Genomic DNA, 15,234 nt, shown 5'->3' on the forward strand with positions numbered 1-15,234 from the left:
TGACATTCTAGTCCAAAAATGGAGCCAGAGATAGTGTTCTGCTAACTCAGCAGCAAGCTCACATTCACCTGGATTCTTTGGACAAGTCAGCCATCCCTACTCTCATGGGATTACTGAGCCGTTGTTCAAGCGAAAGAAGGAATTTCTAGATCTTATGCCTCCTACTGTCACGTTAACCTTCAAACTTAACCTTGAGTCTTCCAAACTGGAGCTGATTCTTTCTCTACTGTTAGGCAAAAATGTTCAAGATTATTTATTATAGAGATTTGATGAAGAGGATTTAAAGGTATGAAATAAAAGTAATGTTAACTTTCCTCTAATCGTGATATTTGTCTTTCATCACCTAGTTAGATGAAGAAAATGAAGGTAAGCACAACGTATAATACTGTGCTTTTTCAAGTGACATTTCAAAAATTATAAATATTTTGAAATTTTTGGAAATAACGAATGCCACAAAGCAAAGAAAACCAACTGCCAGACGTACTCACTGCCAAGTTTGAAATAGTTTTAAATTTAAGCATTTTTTGTAACTTGCAGCCTTGAGAACGGAGCCTGTCTGTGAACACAGTAGACAGTCTGATCCACTCCAGCAGAAACTCGAAGCTCAGTGAAATAACTACCGCTGTGTCAGTCACTTTCAAGTAACCAGATTTTGAAAACTGAAGAATTTCCAAAAATTCTTTGTCTACCATTCCTTGATACCATAGTGGTCTGGAAGCACGCTCTGTGTCTCAGTGGATGCTGTCGTAGGGACTCTTGTAACTCAGAACAGCATCCACTCTTCCTGCCTATTGTTCCGCAGAGGACCTTGGGCACGGATCTGCTTTTACAAAAATCTCAGGGTAATTCTTCACCATGTCAGTTAAGGCTAAACATATTCTGTGATACCTGAAGTTCTGAAGGCATCTGCCTCTTATCCAGGCGCTCCAATGTGCATTGTGAACATGGGCAGGATATTCCGAGGCAAGGGAGCGCTCCTCTTACACCCCTCACATCATCCCAGCAGGCTGGGGCTACTCCAGCATCACTTCTGGAGAGACGCCTGCCGCGCCGCGGTCCACGCTTGTTTCTTGGTGTGGAGTGTGTGTTAGCGACACACACAGTAGAAAGATTGGCCACATAGGATAGGGCATGGGCACATGATGTACACTCAGACAACCTGGGTGTAGATGAGTCATTTGCTTGAAAAGATATCTTCCCACAGATTTGTTGACTTTATCGTGTAGGATCTGTGTTTACATAATTGGAAGGAGGTATGACTTAAAACATTGTGCTGTAGCTGACAGATTTAATAAAAACAAGTATTTAATGGCAGTTTGTGATACTTTTTAATCTGTTCACTAAATTGTGAGTTGACAATTTTTGTGAAATAATAAGTATCTACAATGCTAACTCAAATGATGACTTTTAACCTTCCAAATGAGCAGTCCGTCCTGAAAGGGTTCCCTCTCTTTTACGAGTTCTTCACAGAGGGGCTGTTTACTGGGCTGCATCTCTAATCTGACAGCTTTACTAGCCCACACTGGCCAACAGAGCAGAGAGCTGGTCACCCCATCTCCTCAGCTTTCTCCTTCTGCTATTGAAAAGTGAAGTCAAGTTTTGCAGCAACTTTTTGGTGAATTGCCAACTAGTAATTTGCTGTGGGACTGCCCATCTCCAAGGGAGGTGCTGTGTGCGGTGCTGGTAGACGGGAGAGTAAACAATGACCTTGTACTTCCTTTCACAGCCAGTGAGCATAAAACATTTTGGCTCTCACACCTTGAACAATACAATTGTGAAGAATAAATAGATGAGTTATTAGTCACTTCTAGACTTTTTCTAAAATTTCAATGTGTGAAGGTGTCTCATAATGCAATGTTGGGCTTATTAGGGACAAAAGGATTTTGGAGTGCAAATCCTAAGTAGCTCATCTTTGGACACATGCCTCTTCTCCGTGTGAAAAGTAACTGTGCTGGGGACTAGCCCTCCATTCGGGTTTGGGCCCTTCAGAACTTACAGAGTCTACCCGGCCTGGTGTGGGAGAAGGGGTATAGGAATTTTATGTTATTTTAAGGTGGCTTAGCATATTTTAAATGTGTAATAAAAGCAAATTCTAATAAACTGGTTGTTAATTACATACCTTATTTTGTCCAGGTTTTCTAATGTGAGTGAGTGTCTCGTCGTGTTTTAACTCTGTCAGTTGTGAGAAATTCCAGAGGTAACTGCCGTCTTGACTTTGCTAATTCATCTCTGGAAGCACCTCGGTGGCATCCAGGCTCCAGATTTGTCAATGTGAAAATAGGGCCCTGGCCAGCCCTCAGCTGCCTGGGACGGCTAACTAACTCTAGTTCAGTTGCTTATGACTGTCCAGGGAGCAGGAAACAGGTGTGTCGGGTGTTCACAAAACCTCTACACCTGCCTACACACTTCCACGCTTTGGGATAAATAAACCAAGCTTTGGTTTTATAAGCTGGTCACTATAGGTGACTGCATCTGAAGTCTTCAGTGTTGGAGGGTCTTGCTTTAAGCCATTGTGTAGGGAGTGAGCAACCTCCACGGGCTCGAATTGAGTTATTTCTACCCCAGCATTTTGTAAGCGGACTTAATCATAGTTAGAAATAATGGTAGTTTGAGTGTTAAAACTCTATACATTTGGAAACTTAAGGTAAATGTCTATCTTAAGGAGCTTTTAAACAGCAGTTACATTTTTTGTTAAAACTCTGCTTTAATGGTATCTTTAAAATTCGGCATTTAATAGTAACTGTTTTCCCACGGGAGGAGGGGACATTAGAAATAAACCTTTAAGAATTTTTTTAAAATAATGGATAAAGAGAATTTCTTTTTTACAAAGTGTAGGATAGAATATACCTCATCATTAGCCTTTTTAGAACTAGGCCAAAATTTTGGTTTCTGTCTAGTCAAAAGCAAACATTGTTTTAAAAAGGGGGGAAATTTAACAATTACTTTTGTGGTATAATTCTAGGAAACCAAAATAAAATCTTTGTTAATGGAAAATTCAATTAAGTAGAAAACAATATAATGAGCTGTAATTTTTTATGATCCGTTTTTTTAATTAATGATTAATGAGTTTGGCCTTAAAATAGACATTTCTTCAGCTATGTTATCATCCGTTCGATATGTCTCTAACTCGTACACAGAGGGTGCTGCTCCCTGTCTGTCCTGCTCCCCATGCTTGTGCTGCTGCTTTTATCTCTAGAGCAAAGAGAAGCCCTGGAACTGCCCAGCTCCCGGGGTCCCGCGCCTGTGGTTGGCATCTGTGAAGTCAGATTGGTCAGCCATCGACCTTTTCTCATGTTCACTTTATGTCACGTTGAGAACTGCATGTGGTAGCGTCTTTACTTACAGTTTCCAGGAAGTGCCGAGCAGCAGTGTAAGGCTAGTGTCGGCTAACGCCTGGTAAGAAATGTGGTGTCTGGCCGCATCCTGGCCCTTTCTCATTTCTCACTCCATCCCCCGCCCTGTTCAATTCCAGGCCTTCCCAAGGACAGTCCTCAGCCTTCTCCCTCCACCCGGAAGAGCCCACTGAGCCTGAGCCCTGTGTTTCAGGTGACGCTGGGCCCAGCCGAGCGGGGCTCGTCCCCACTCCTGAGCCCTGTCCTTAGCGACGCTGGCGGAACCAGGATGGACGATGAGGAGGAGCCGAAACACAAGGTGGGCACCGCCCCAAGCAGAGGGCTGGGTGCTGGTGGGCCTGGGTTTGCAAACTTCTCTCTGGGCTGGGAAGCCTGTGGGCGGAGCAGGACTGGGCTCTATGCCCACACAGCCCTCCCACCCCAGGCCTGCTGAGGTGAGCTGGTGAGCTGGCTTCCCTAGAGAAATCTCGTCTTGAGGTCCCCCTGTCACTTTTGGGGAATCTCTTGGGACCTTTGTAACAGTACCTGGCACCTATGGGCTCCGAGTGTTGGGCTGGGTCCTGGGGATGTGGCAGAAAGGGGCAGGCCCTGGAGGAGCCCTCAGCCCAGTAACGGGCAGGTCTAATGCACAGGAAGGGTTTTGTCTGGGATCAAGGGAGTTGGGCTGATGTATGAGTGGGTCCTGGAGTGTCAATGCCAGGGGAGGGAAGGGATAGGGTGGATTTAGGGTAGAAAGTGGAGGTGATCCCCAGGGATAGGAGTGGGGCAGGTGCAAAAAGGTAGGGTAGAGAGCTCATGGTTCAAGGCCAAGGCGATGGCCAGAGGCATTGGCACCCTGGCCTTGTGGCCACTTCCCCGCTTGTGGCCCTGGCCAGCAGCGTGGGCCATGTCCTGGTCAAGGCAGTCAGGGCAAGGTGGCTCTGCGTGTGAGCACATGAGGAAGGGCAAAGGGTCCAGGGAATGTGACATTTGGGGAAGAGAGTGGTTAAAATAATGGGCTGTGGATTGTGTGGGCCCTGGGGGCCATGGAGAGGGAGAAGCCAGGAACCATCTCTCTGTTCCCCTGCACCGAGTGGAGGCCCCCGAGGTGCACACCTGAAGGAAGCCGTGTTGAACTGGTCCCCAAGTGGTGGGACCCCGCCTCGCAGGTGCCTGTCATGTGGGCAGCTGTCATCGAGAACAACTTAGCGCTCTGTGTGTTTCCTCCTGAATTGGCCAAAAAGCATGTGACATCCAGGGCTACCTGAGCTGGACCAATGAGATTCCTCACCAGGGGGGCTGCAACTCTTCCAGGGATGGGGAGGCCTCTGCAGACATCTGTCCTTGTGCCGGGTCCCCGGGCCCTCTTCAGTGACAGCAGCCCTGGAAGGGAGTCCTGCTGTTGTGTGAGGTGTAGGTGCCGGCTGGCTTCCAGCCTAGGACGCCCCCCCCACCCCCGGTGGTTGGGGCTTCGCAGCCAGCCCCCAGCCCTCAGGCCTCCATCTTGGCCATGTTGCTTTGGTGCGGTAACAAAATGGCTTGGAGGAATGCTGTTTTAAAAAGTAAATTTTAATTTGTTACTTTCTGTATTAATAAAATAGTTGATCTTGAGGTGGTGATCTGTAGGGTGATGCCCTCTGACACCTGACCCTTGAGGTTCATGGCTAACAGAGGTGTCTATGGCCATCGTTACCTAACCAGGCCTCTGGGAGGTCACAGTGCAGCCACCTCACACACTGCCTCCTGTTTCCCGGCCATGTGGCCACGGGATGCTGCGTGTCCCAGGCTACATGTCAAAGCAGCACCAAGCACAGGGGGCTCCCGGGGTGGCAGGACAGCGCTTTCTTCACCTCTGCCCCCTGGGCCACCCCAGGGAGGGACTGGCTGTGTTCTGTGCTGGTTTTGTGAACCTGCGTCCCCAACAAGGCCCGGCCCCCAGGTTCACTGATGACTCCCCAGTGGGACCTGGGCAGTCTTGGGGTTCCTCAGCTTCACAACCAAACATGCAGGGGTTGGGAATCGGGGTGTGGCCAGGGCGTTCACGTCTGGCTGTGCGGAGAGGCAGAGGCTGTGAGCCTCCCTCAGGAGCCTCCGTGTGGCTTGTTCTCACCAGCGTCTCCCACGTAACGCACCGTTTCTCCTCCTTTCTAATAGAAATTGGTGAGGACCAACAATACTCGAAAGGTACGAAAGCTGACGGTGGCTGGTGCCTCTTACAGGGGATTGTGCGGGGCTGAGAGAAGTGGCCACAGCACCACGCTCGGGCTCTCGCTGCTTTCTGCGGGGCAGGTGGCAGAGCGTGGCAGAAAGCACATCCCCTCCCGGGCTCCCCCTCCCAACACCCAGCCTGCGGCAGAGGTGTGGGTGGCTGCCTTACCTTCTCTCCACTGAGGGTTTCCTGAGAGGTTTCTTTACCCTAGAAATGGGGGTCAGCAATGGAAATGGGGGCCAACCTGACCCCTGACCTTCCTCCTCACACCTATCACCTGCATGGGTCAGAGGCTTTTTCCTTTGGCTTAGGCCCAAAACTGCAGTCACCCTTGCCTCCTTTGTCCTTCACACCTCCACCCACACCAGAACTGGACCCTCAGTGTATCCAGGGTCCCACCCCTCCTCCTGCCATTCCCCTTCCCAGGGTGGGAAGAGGCCTCCTGAAGAGCCCCAACCCCTCCCAGCCTGCACCACCCCGAAATCCCTCCCTGCCTTCCCTGCCAGTAACCAGCTTGCTGCACCTCTAACCCCTCCCCCTCGACCTCTGACCTGTCTCCCACACCCAGCTGCCAGCCCCACCCTCTCCCTGGAGGCTGTGGCTGCCTCACCTCCTGCTCTGCTTCGGGTCCAGAGGACTTCTCTCCTGTGCTGGGAATTTCCCCACCAGCCAGGGCCAGGCTGCTTGTCTCTTTCCCGCTGAGATGCTGTCCACTCTGTTCCTGGGCCCGTCTCAGGTGCCTCTTTGGGGCTGGCCTGTGCTTCATAGGCATGCTTGCATGGCAGACGTGGGGACAGTTGGCCTCTTAAAGATCTCAGCCTGGTGGAGGACAACGCAAGGGCGCAGGGATAGAGCGGGACCGGGTGTCGTCCAGCCAGGAAGGATGGAGAAGGGGTCATCGAGCCCAAGCGTGAGGCCTGTGCTTTGCCGCAAGCCAGGCATGGGGGGCCTGGGTCCCCAGGGGCGCAGTGCCACCCTTTCCGCTCCAGAGGGTCCCATCATTGCTGACGGGCCTGCCGACACCTGCACGTCGGGCAGAGACCCTAATGGGGTTTAGAGCTCCAGCGCTGGGCCATCTCGGGCCTGGCCCTTGGTATGTGCTGGCCGCCTGGTGCTGTCACACAGGGCACCGTTAGGATGTATACTGTTGGCAATATTAATGACTTTTTTGTGAGTTAGGCTTAATCGTTATAATTACATGTATACCTATACACACTCTCATGTCTGTGTGTTAAGCAGCTACACTCCTGGCAGTGGTATCTGAACAATAATTTTTTTGCAAAACCAATAATTAGCTTCAATATGTTGATGTTTGAACAGCAATTCTTTTCTCAAAAAGAGTAACATGCCATGAGAAAAAACATGTGAAGGAGAAACAACCGGGCTTATATTCTTACTCAGAAGGGAGTGTCTTCAGGAATTACGGTCAAACCCATGTGAGAACGTCAATCTGAGCAGAAGAAAGCGTGTCTGACGGGCACGTGCTCACCGTCTGCGCCTCTTACAGGGCACAGCCGCCGGCGAGGCCTACTTCATAGCCAAGGAGATTCTCGCCACGGAGCGCACGTACCTGAAAGACTTAGAAGTTATCACTGTGGTATGAAAACTACGTCTTTTGTCCCTTTCATTTTCTTAATATTTCTTAATTCTGAACCAGAGACAGGAGAGCCCTCCAAAGAAATACTTCTCAGCCATCATGAGATCTACATGTACGTGTTCTGTGAAATGCATCTAAAGAATGTCTAAGTCGGGTCAGAATATTGGGTCCGTTTTTTTATAAAACTGGGAATATAGCCACTTGAGGCTTTTCATCCAGAATAGTTCTCTTGTAATATTGGGGACATTTGGTGGCCAGTCAAGAGGACAGCCACGGCATGTGAGCTGTCCGCAGGGGACTCTGGGTCAGCACAGCTGTCCCGTGGCCACAGGCCCGGGGTGGTCCCTCAGGCACCGCGCTCCGCTCTTCCCGCAGTGGTTCCGCAGCGCCGTGGTCAAGGAGGACGCCATGCCTGCAGACCTGATGACGCTGCTCTTCTCCAACATCGACCCCATCTACGAGTTCCACAGGGGCTTCCTGTGTGAGCTGGAGCAGAGGCTGGCACTCTGGTAACGCCCGCCCCCGCCCCGCACACGCGGCCGCCCCCTCCCCGCACACGCGGCCGCCCCCTCCCCGCACACGCGCCGCCCCCTCCCCGCACACGCGCCTGCCCCCTCCCCGCACACGCGGCCGCCCCCTCCCCGCACACGCGGCCGCCCCTCATTACCACCACTGCTTTCTGGAACGTCCCAGCTTCAGACGCTAATTCACCAGAGTCGTTACTTCATTGAAGTCTATTTTTAAAACGTGTGAGGAGTAGACAGTAATAATCACATTTACTCATCCTACTTCAGAAGAATGAACAGAGTTGTTAAAAGTAGATGATTCTATTTTTTCCTAGTTACTGTCTGTCAGAGAATGGCCCACACGTAAAGACTGCGTCTGTCAAGCACAGGCCTTCCACTCGAAGGAGCTCGCTGCTGTCCTGGCCGTGATGGGCAGCTGGCCCACGAGATCGATCAGCGTGGATCTCACAAGCTGTCCCGAGGTTTGATTGTATTTGTCCATCTCTGCTCCAGGGAAGGACCTTCCGGTGCCCAGGCCCCAGGCAGCCATCAGCGAATTGGGGACGTCCTGCTCCGGAACATGCACCAGTTAAAGGTAGCGACTCGGGGCGAGCACCTGGCGTGCAGCACAGTGTACCCTCAGGACCGCGTTCCCTGGGGACAGCACTCACCTCAGAGCTGCTTCCCCTAAGGACAGCGTCCACCCCAACAGCACCCCTTCACTGCAGCCCCCCTCATTCCATCCAGTCAGGATGGGATTTCCTCGGAGCAAGATCTCCTGGGAGCATCATCATTCCCGGTGCCCAGCCTTCCCTCCAGGCAGCTCTTCCCTCCGAGCAGCACTCGGTCAGGACAGCTCCATTCAGAGGTCCTTCCTCTGGGAGCCAGGCCCCTCAGAAAGCCCCTCACCTCAGAGCAGCCTCAGGGGACGTGTGCTGGGAGCTGGCTCTCCGGCTGTGCTGGTGCTGTTGTTGCTGAGCTCCCGCCAGACAGGGCGCGCAGAGCCTGTGCAGGGGTTGTTAGGGTTTGCGTCCACTCTCCTCTGGGCTCATAGTTCAGGAGTTTTCCTTCAGAGGCATTAGAGGTTCGTGAAGAAAATGTGCCAAGGAAAGCCCGGACGGGTTGGCTGTAGGTAACCCGGTCAGCAGCGCGGCGGAAGCGGGAGGCCTTCTCGGGAGGGCCGGCTCCCACAGGCGCTGGACACAGCGGCTGTGCTTTCACTGCGCAGGGTCCTGCTCTTGCTGAACAGTCTGGGATGGGCCTCTCCCGCCCACACATCTGTCCTGGAGCTCTGGCATCCAGCCTGAGACTGGGGTCCCTCCCACCGCCGTCTTCTACCCGCTCGCATCACTCCAAGTCCCCGAGCCTTCTCTGTCGCACCCATTCCCTGGGAGGCGGCACCTCCGTCCCAGGCCTGTCCCACCCCCACCCAGTCCGCCCAGACTCCTGAGGTCCTTCCACCCGTTCCGCTCCTACACACCTGAGGGGCCACAGGATCGCTTACGCCGTCTTCAGAGAGCCCTGCGGGAAGAGCTCCATTCTGCCCAGAGCCCCCTTCTTTACCCCTCACATGTTTTGGTTTTCTGAGCCCGGCTCATGAATAAGTGTTACCACCTATCCCAGAAGCCCTTACAAAAACATTAAATCAAAATATATATAAATCTGTTTGAGCCTATACCACACAAGTCACATCAAAACAAACTGATTGAATATTAGAAACTTCTAGAAGGTAGGGACTAGTTGAGTTTAATATGACTGACACACTGCCAGCCCGTACATGTATGCACTTGGTGTGTGACAGTGTCAGGAGTGACCCTCCCTCTCCGGTAAGTGGGTTGGAACACGCTTTGCCGGCTCTGGAGTGTGGCTGGCGCAGCCTCTCCGAGGCGGGGAGCTCCCTGAGGCGGGTACAGCCCTCTCAGCCTCGGCGCTTCATCTGTGGTCCTCCCCCCACTTGAGGTTTGAGGGCAGTCAGCAGCGAGGGGGTGCCCTCCTGCTGGCGTGAGGTGGGGTTGGGGTGGAGTCTCCAATGGGGCCGGAGGACCCCCAGGGAGGCTGGACACCCAGCTGACACGCCCTGGCCATCGTCCTCTGTGCTGCCCCATTGGGGTTTCCAGCCAGTGTGACGTCCACACGGAGAGCCGTCCAGACAGGCCACTCCTCGCTGGACTCCCTCTCCAGGGCCCTGACCTAACGAGCCCCTGTTGTGCCTCCACAGCAGTTCACCGGCTGCTTCCAAAGGCACGACGAGGTGCTGACAGAACTGGAAAAGGCCACCAAACGCTCCAGGAAGCTGGAGACCGTGTACAAAGAGTTCGAGCTCCAGAAAGTCTGCTACTTGCCTCTCAACACGTTCTTGCTGAAGCCCATCCAGCGACTGGTGCACTACCGCCTGCTGCTGCAGCGGCTGTGCGGGCACCACGCGCCTGGGCACCACGACTACGCCGACTGCCGTGGTGAGCGGGCTGCCGTGCCGAGGGAGGAGCGGCGTGGGCAAACCGGCAGGCTTCGGCTCCCTTACTGGGGAAGCTCAGGCTGTGCGCTCCCCCCAGGAGGGCCACGTCTGCGGGGGCAGAGCTGGCACTGCCCACCCCCCTCCCCAGCTGACGGAGCCCAGCAGGCCCTGGGTCTGCACAGGCCAGTGCTGCCCTCCAGCCCCACTGCCTTTCCCTGCTCCAAATCGGAACCACGAGTGAAGGGCTCCGATCGCCCTGGAGGAGCCCCCACGAGTGCAATGGGGGTGGAATGACCCCTAGAGGGACCTGCTACCTGGAGGTATTTCTGTTCTGCAAGCCTTGACGCTAAAACCCAAACGTTTGGTCCAGGGTGGCCTGTTAGAAGTTTCTGTCATAGACGGACTTCATCATTTTTGTGTGTTAAAGGAACAAGAGGATAAACCCTGACCTTTTTAACCTACAATATCACCTCTAGTTGTAGGATAAATTTAGTGCAGGAAGTTACTCTCTATAGGAAGGTTTTTACAAGTAAATTCACCATCGTCATTACAAGTAAGGTAAAAGACTAGCACTACTTCTAGCTGGTCTCCCATAGTAATAAGTGGGTATAAATAAGATGCTTTCTGATGAATGAGAAACAAAATGGATTACTCTCCTCTTCATTCTAAAAGCAAGTGTTTCATGTTTGCTACAAAGGAAAAGACAAAATTGTCAAAAATATTTCCAAGCATTTTCAGGGAAATAAAAAAGTGCAGCACATTTAAAATGCTGCCATGCTGGCCTCTGCCAGCCTTTTCCTGCAGGGGGTGCAGTGCTAGGAGGAGAGGGTGGCCCCTCTCCAGGTCATCGGGGAGGCCATGCCCATGGAGAGGGCCGGGCACCCTCACTACTCAGGTTCCTCATCAGTAAAACCATCTCATGGGCTGATACAAAAGCTAAATGAGGCTGCACTTCTGGAAGTGCTTTGTAAATTGTTGACCCACCATGGTGCCAACAACTGGCACCTGGATGGGTTTGCTTCAGCCGTCTCTGGAGGGCTCAGCTGATGGAGTCCCGTCCCACCACGACCCACCCACCCACAGGGCCAGGGAAGAAGGCCCCTGGGGTGTCGATGTTACCAGCCCTTTTGGTCTTCCCAAGAGTTGAGCTTGAGCCTGTTGGACAAAAGGAGGAACCTCTAGGTTGGGGCTTAGAGAAGATGGCCTTGCATCTTAATTTTATCCTTCATTCAGTAAGGGTTTCCCAAGGGCTGTGCCTGGGCTGGCCAGGTGCTAAGTGTGTATTGATGGTTTGTCAACATCACGCTGGTTCCGTGGAGACCCAGGCACGGGATGGTACTGTGTCCGAAGCACATCCCCAGCATCTGGCAGCTTCTAGTTCCAGCCCAAGGGCAATGTGGCGCCCACATGGCAGTCAAACCTTCCAGCCCTGCACTCCATGCACACACACTGTCCAAGGGCAAGGTGGCACTGGGTGCCATCCAGGGCAGACACGTGGGGCCAGGCAGCCTGCAGTGAACAGCAGAGGGAAGAGTCTCTGCCAACAGTGTGTCACTCAGACCTGAGCGTGGCCCTAAGGGCTGGCGAGGCAAGAGAGGGGCCAGAGCTCAGGAGTCTGCACAGAGCAACTCCAGGTGTCCGCCCTGTGTTAGCATCACCAGGGCTCTTATAATGGTTCATTTGTGAATGAGTAATTCATCTCCCCAGGTGCTTCCTTATCTGACTTCATCCTCCTAAAGCTTTGGGGCAGGTACTGGGGAACCAGCACTCACAGACCTCCACTTACCAGACTCATGGAGCTGGAGCTGAGAAGGCGCAGAGTTGGGTGGGGTGGATGTCACCTGTGCTGCTTGGGACCTCGAGGGGCAGTGGGCAGGCAGTCAGCGGGGTCCTCATGAGAAGATAGCAGGCCCCCATCAGTGGTTGAAACAAGGAGTCAAGGAAGATGTGGTCCCTGCTTGTGCGGGGTGGGGCCAGTCTGGCCAAGCAGCTGCTCCCAGTGTGTCCTGGTCAGGTCTCTGAAGACCACTCTCAATATCTGAGTTTGTGTTTCACCTGAATATGTTTTCCTTCCTGATTCTAAATTTTCATAACTTGGCTTGAACTATATGATTAGCATCTGCACCTCCATTCAAGGAGAAAATTACAAATACTTTGAAGGTGCAAATTATTTAGACTTTAAACTATAGTAAATGGTTTTCCCTAAAGAACAAATACTACTTTGCCTGTAACATTAGTTATTTACAAAGAAAGACTGTTCTTTCTCTTGACCACATCTGAGTGTTGGCTAGTCAGTAGTTTGGGCTGAACAAATTCAAGTTTTGGTTCATCTGCAGGAACCTGCACTTGTGCCTTAGCTATGGGTGGAGTTTGAGTAGAATGTTCCTTGAATTAAAACTGCTTTTTAAAATGCCAGTTCTGGCCCAGCCAGCATGGCTCAGTGGTTGAGCGTTGACCTATGACCAGGAGGTTGCAGTTCGATTCTGGTCAGGGCACATGTCTGGGTTGCAAACTCGATCCCTAGTAGGGGGCGTATAGAAAGAAGCTGCCCAATGATTCTCTCTCATCATTGATGTTGCTATCTCTCTCTCTCTCTCTCTTTCCTTCCTCTCTGAAATCAATAAAAATATTTTAATAAGCCCTGACGGGTTTGGCTCAGTGGATAGAGCGTTGGCCTGCGGACTGAAGGGTCCCGGGTTCGATTCCAGTCAAGGGCATGTACCTTGGTTGCGGGCACATCCCCAGTAGGAGGTGTGCAAGAGGCAGCTGATCGATGTTTCTCTCTCATCAATGTTTCTAACTCTATTCCTCTCCCTTCCTCTCTGTAAAAAATCAATAAAATATATTTTAAAAAATATATATTTTAATAAAAAATAAATAAAATGCTAGTTCTACTCTGGCCACTGTAGCTCAGCTGGTTGGAGCATCTTCCCATACACCAAAAGATCACTGGTTTGATTACCAGTCAGGGTACATACCCAGGTTTCAAGTTCAATCCCCAGTCAGGGCAAGTATGGGAGGCAATTGATGGATGTTTCACTCTCGCATCCGTGTTTCTCTCCCTCTCCCTTCCTCTCTCATCTGAAATTGATAGAAGCATGTCCTTGGGTGAGGATTTAAAAAAATAAAATTCCAGTTCCTGTCACAAAGTGGTGCTAGCGGGGGAACAGGGTTGTCTGTGCCACCCCTGGCCCACCTGCCCGGGAGCCTGTATTGAGGGGTCTCTTCACACAGATGCCCTCAAGGTCATCACGGAAGTGACCTCCATACTACAACACAGCCTCGTCCGACTGGAGAACCTCCAGAAGCTGACAGAGCTGCAGCGGGACTTGGTTGGCATAGAGAACCTCATCGCTCCAGGCAGGGTAAGTGACTCAAAAAGGTTTTTGAGCTGGTTACTTCATTGTTTTGGTTGCGATATAATTCACATACCACAGAATTCACCCTTTCAACGTGTGTGACTCAGTTTTCCTCAATGTGGAACTCATGGCTTCATTTCTATGGCTGAACTTCCCAGAAGCTTCTCAATAAGAGCAGTATGCTTTGCTTTATATGACAGCCTAGTGTAGCCAACCTGCTGTAAGGTGCTCAGCAGATGGTTTGGAGACTGAGTTAATTGGCACCCAGACAGGCCCCGGGTGACCATGAGGCGCAGACAGGAAGGAGGAAGGCAGGAAGGTGCGGAAGGTCCTTGAACATCTGGGCAGGAGGGCACCGGTGAAGGGCTGGATGGGGCTGTGAGGGGCTCATCCAGTGGCTCAGAGAAGCACACATGGTGACATCAGCCAGGCCCCGGCCCCGCCAGCGTGCTGTCTGCTGAGGCAGCTCTGGGCCCACACAATGCAGACCTCATTGCTGTCTTTCAGGAGTTCATCCGTGAGGGCTGCCTTCACAAGCTCACCAGGAAGGGCCTGCAGCAGAGAATGTTCTTTCTGGTAGGTGGATGGGCAGCAGTTGTGTTAGGGGGACTATGCCAGCGCGTTGGGCCAGGTGGGCAGCCTCAAAGTCAGACAGGAGCCAAGTGAGGGTCACAGAACACACTCCAGGCCAGCGGCCGTCCTGATTCTGTCCGTGGATGAGCAAAGCCAGCGCTTAGAAAATTCACGTGCCTGTGGCTGCAGGGGTGTCTGTCCTGCCGAGCTGCCAGCTCGCAGGGTCTTGCTCTCCGGCTTTGACTCTGGGAGCTGAGGCCCTCTCAGCCAGTCCCTGCTGCCACCAGCTTTCCTGTCATCCGCTTCTTCCTCACATCCAGTTAGATCCAGACCTCAGCATCCTGTATGAGAGGTGACTGGGCCAAGGACGTCTGCTGGTTTGTGTGGTTACTAGTTACTTCTAGTCAGAAACAATTTTATGAATGAAATAAAAATCCCTTTTGCACCAGAAATCACCAGCAAGCTGAATAGACTTGATAACACCATAGAGCCCTTGGAGTTGAAGTTCATCTGACAGTTAAAACCCTGTTACTTGTTTTTTAAATGATTTATCTAAAGCTGCCTGGCTCAGTTCTCAGATATGTTGCTGTACACAAGCAGAGGTGTCTCGGGAACCAGCCACTTCCGGATCCGGGGCCTCCTCCCGCTTCATGGCATGCTGGTGAGTGCTGAGGAACCCGCTGTGGTATTTGGGATTCAACTGGCTACCTTAAAGCACCTGTTGGTCTGCTTCTATCTGTTGTGGTTATTGTTTTTGGTGCTCAAACAGCTGCCCCTGCAGCCCCTCCAGACTCAACCCTGGGACCACTACCAGCACCTGCAGGACAAGCCCCCAACTCACCTTGTGCACCTGCCACCCCCAGAGTGGGAGGTGCAACCAAAGACCCCCGGCAGGCGCTGGGGCCACTTTGCTGCTGGAAGGGTGGGAGCTGACACAGGGTTTGAAAGACAAAACCAAACCACCACATCTTAAGACTGCAGCGTTTCTACTTCTTTAATTTGTATCTCTTTTATATTGACAATTTTGGTCCTGCATGGCATCATTAGTTATCACACACACACACACACACACACACACACACACACACACACACGGATACACACACCGCTTTAATACAGTCAGATGTGCCCTGACCAGGTGGCTCGGTTGGAGCGTTGTCCCATACACCAGAAGGTTGTGGGTTCAATTCCTGGTCAGGACAC

The 15,234-nt window shown here is 52.1% G+C and overlaps 1 protein-coding gene across 8 annotated transcripts in view; it reads left to right on the forward strand.

Moving 5' to 3' along the window:
• Positions 1-15,234, forward strand: part of FARP2 (FERM, ARH/RhoGEF and pleckstrin domain protein 2) — a 100,322-nt gene that overhangs the window by 77,104 nt on the left and 7,984 nt on the right. For 6 of the 8 annotated variants that reach the window (XM_079782273.1, XM_079782274.1, XM_079782270.1 and 3 more), the window contains exons 14-22: positions 3,473-3,651; positions 5,487-5,516; positions 7,049-7,138; positions 7,514-7,647; positions 8,158-8,239; positions 9,863-10,100; positions 13,334-13,464; positions 13,966-14,034; positions 14,603-14,692. In XM_079782273.1, coding sequence (XP_079638399.1) covers positions 3,473-3,651; positions 5,487-5,516; positions 7,049-7,138; positions 7,514-7,647; positions 8,158-8,239; positions 9,863-10,100; positions 13,334-13,464; positions 13,966-14,034; positions 14,603-14,692 — 1,043 coding nt within the window. The remainder of the gene's footprint in view (positions 1-3,472; positions 3,652-5,486; positions 5,517-7,048; positions 7,139-7,513; positions 7,648-8,157; positions 8,240-9,862; positions 10,101-13,333; positions 13,465-13,965; positions 14,035-14,602; positions 14,693-15,234) is intronic. The other 2 variants (XM_079782276.1, XM_079782277.1) reach the window with 1 other exon arrangement.

The sequence above is a fragment of the Cnephaeus nilssonii genome (assembly GCF_951640355.1).
Source record: "Cnephaeus nilssonii genome assembly, chromosome: 10".
NCBI classification, from domain to species: domain Eukaryota; kingdom Metazoa; phylum Chordata; class Mammalia; order Chiroptera; family Vespertilionidae; genus Cnephaeus; species Cnephaeus nilssonii.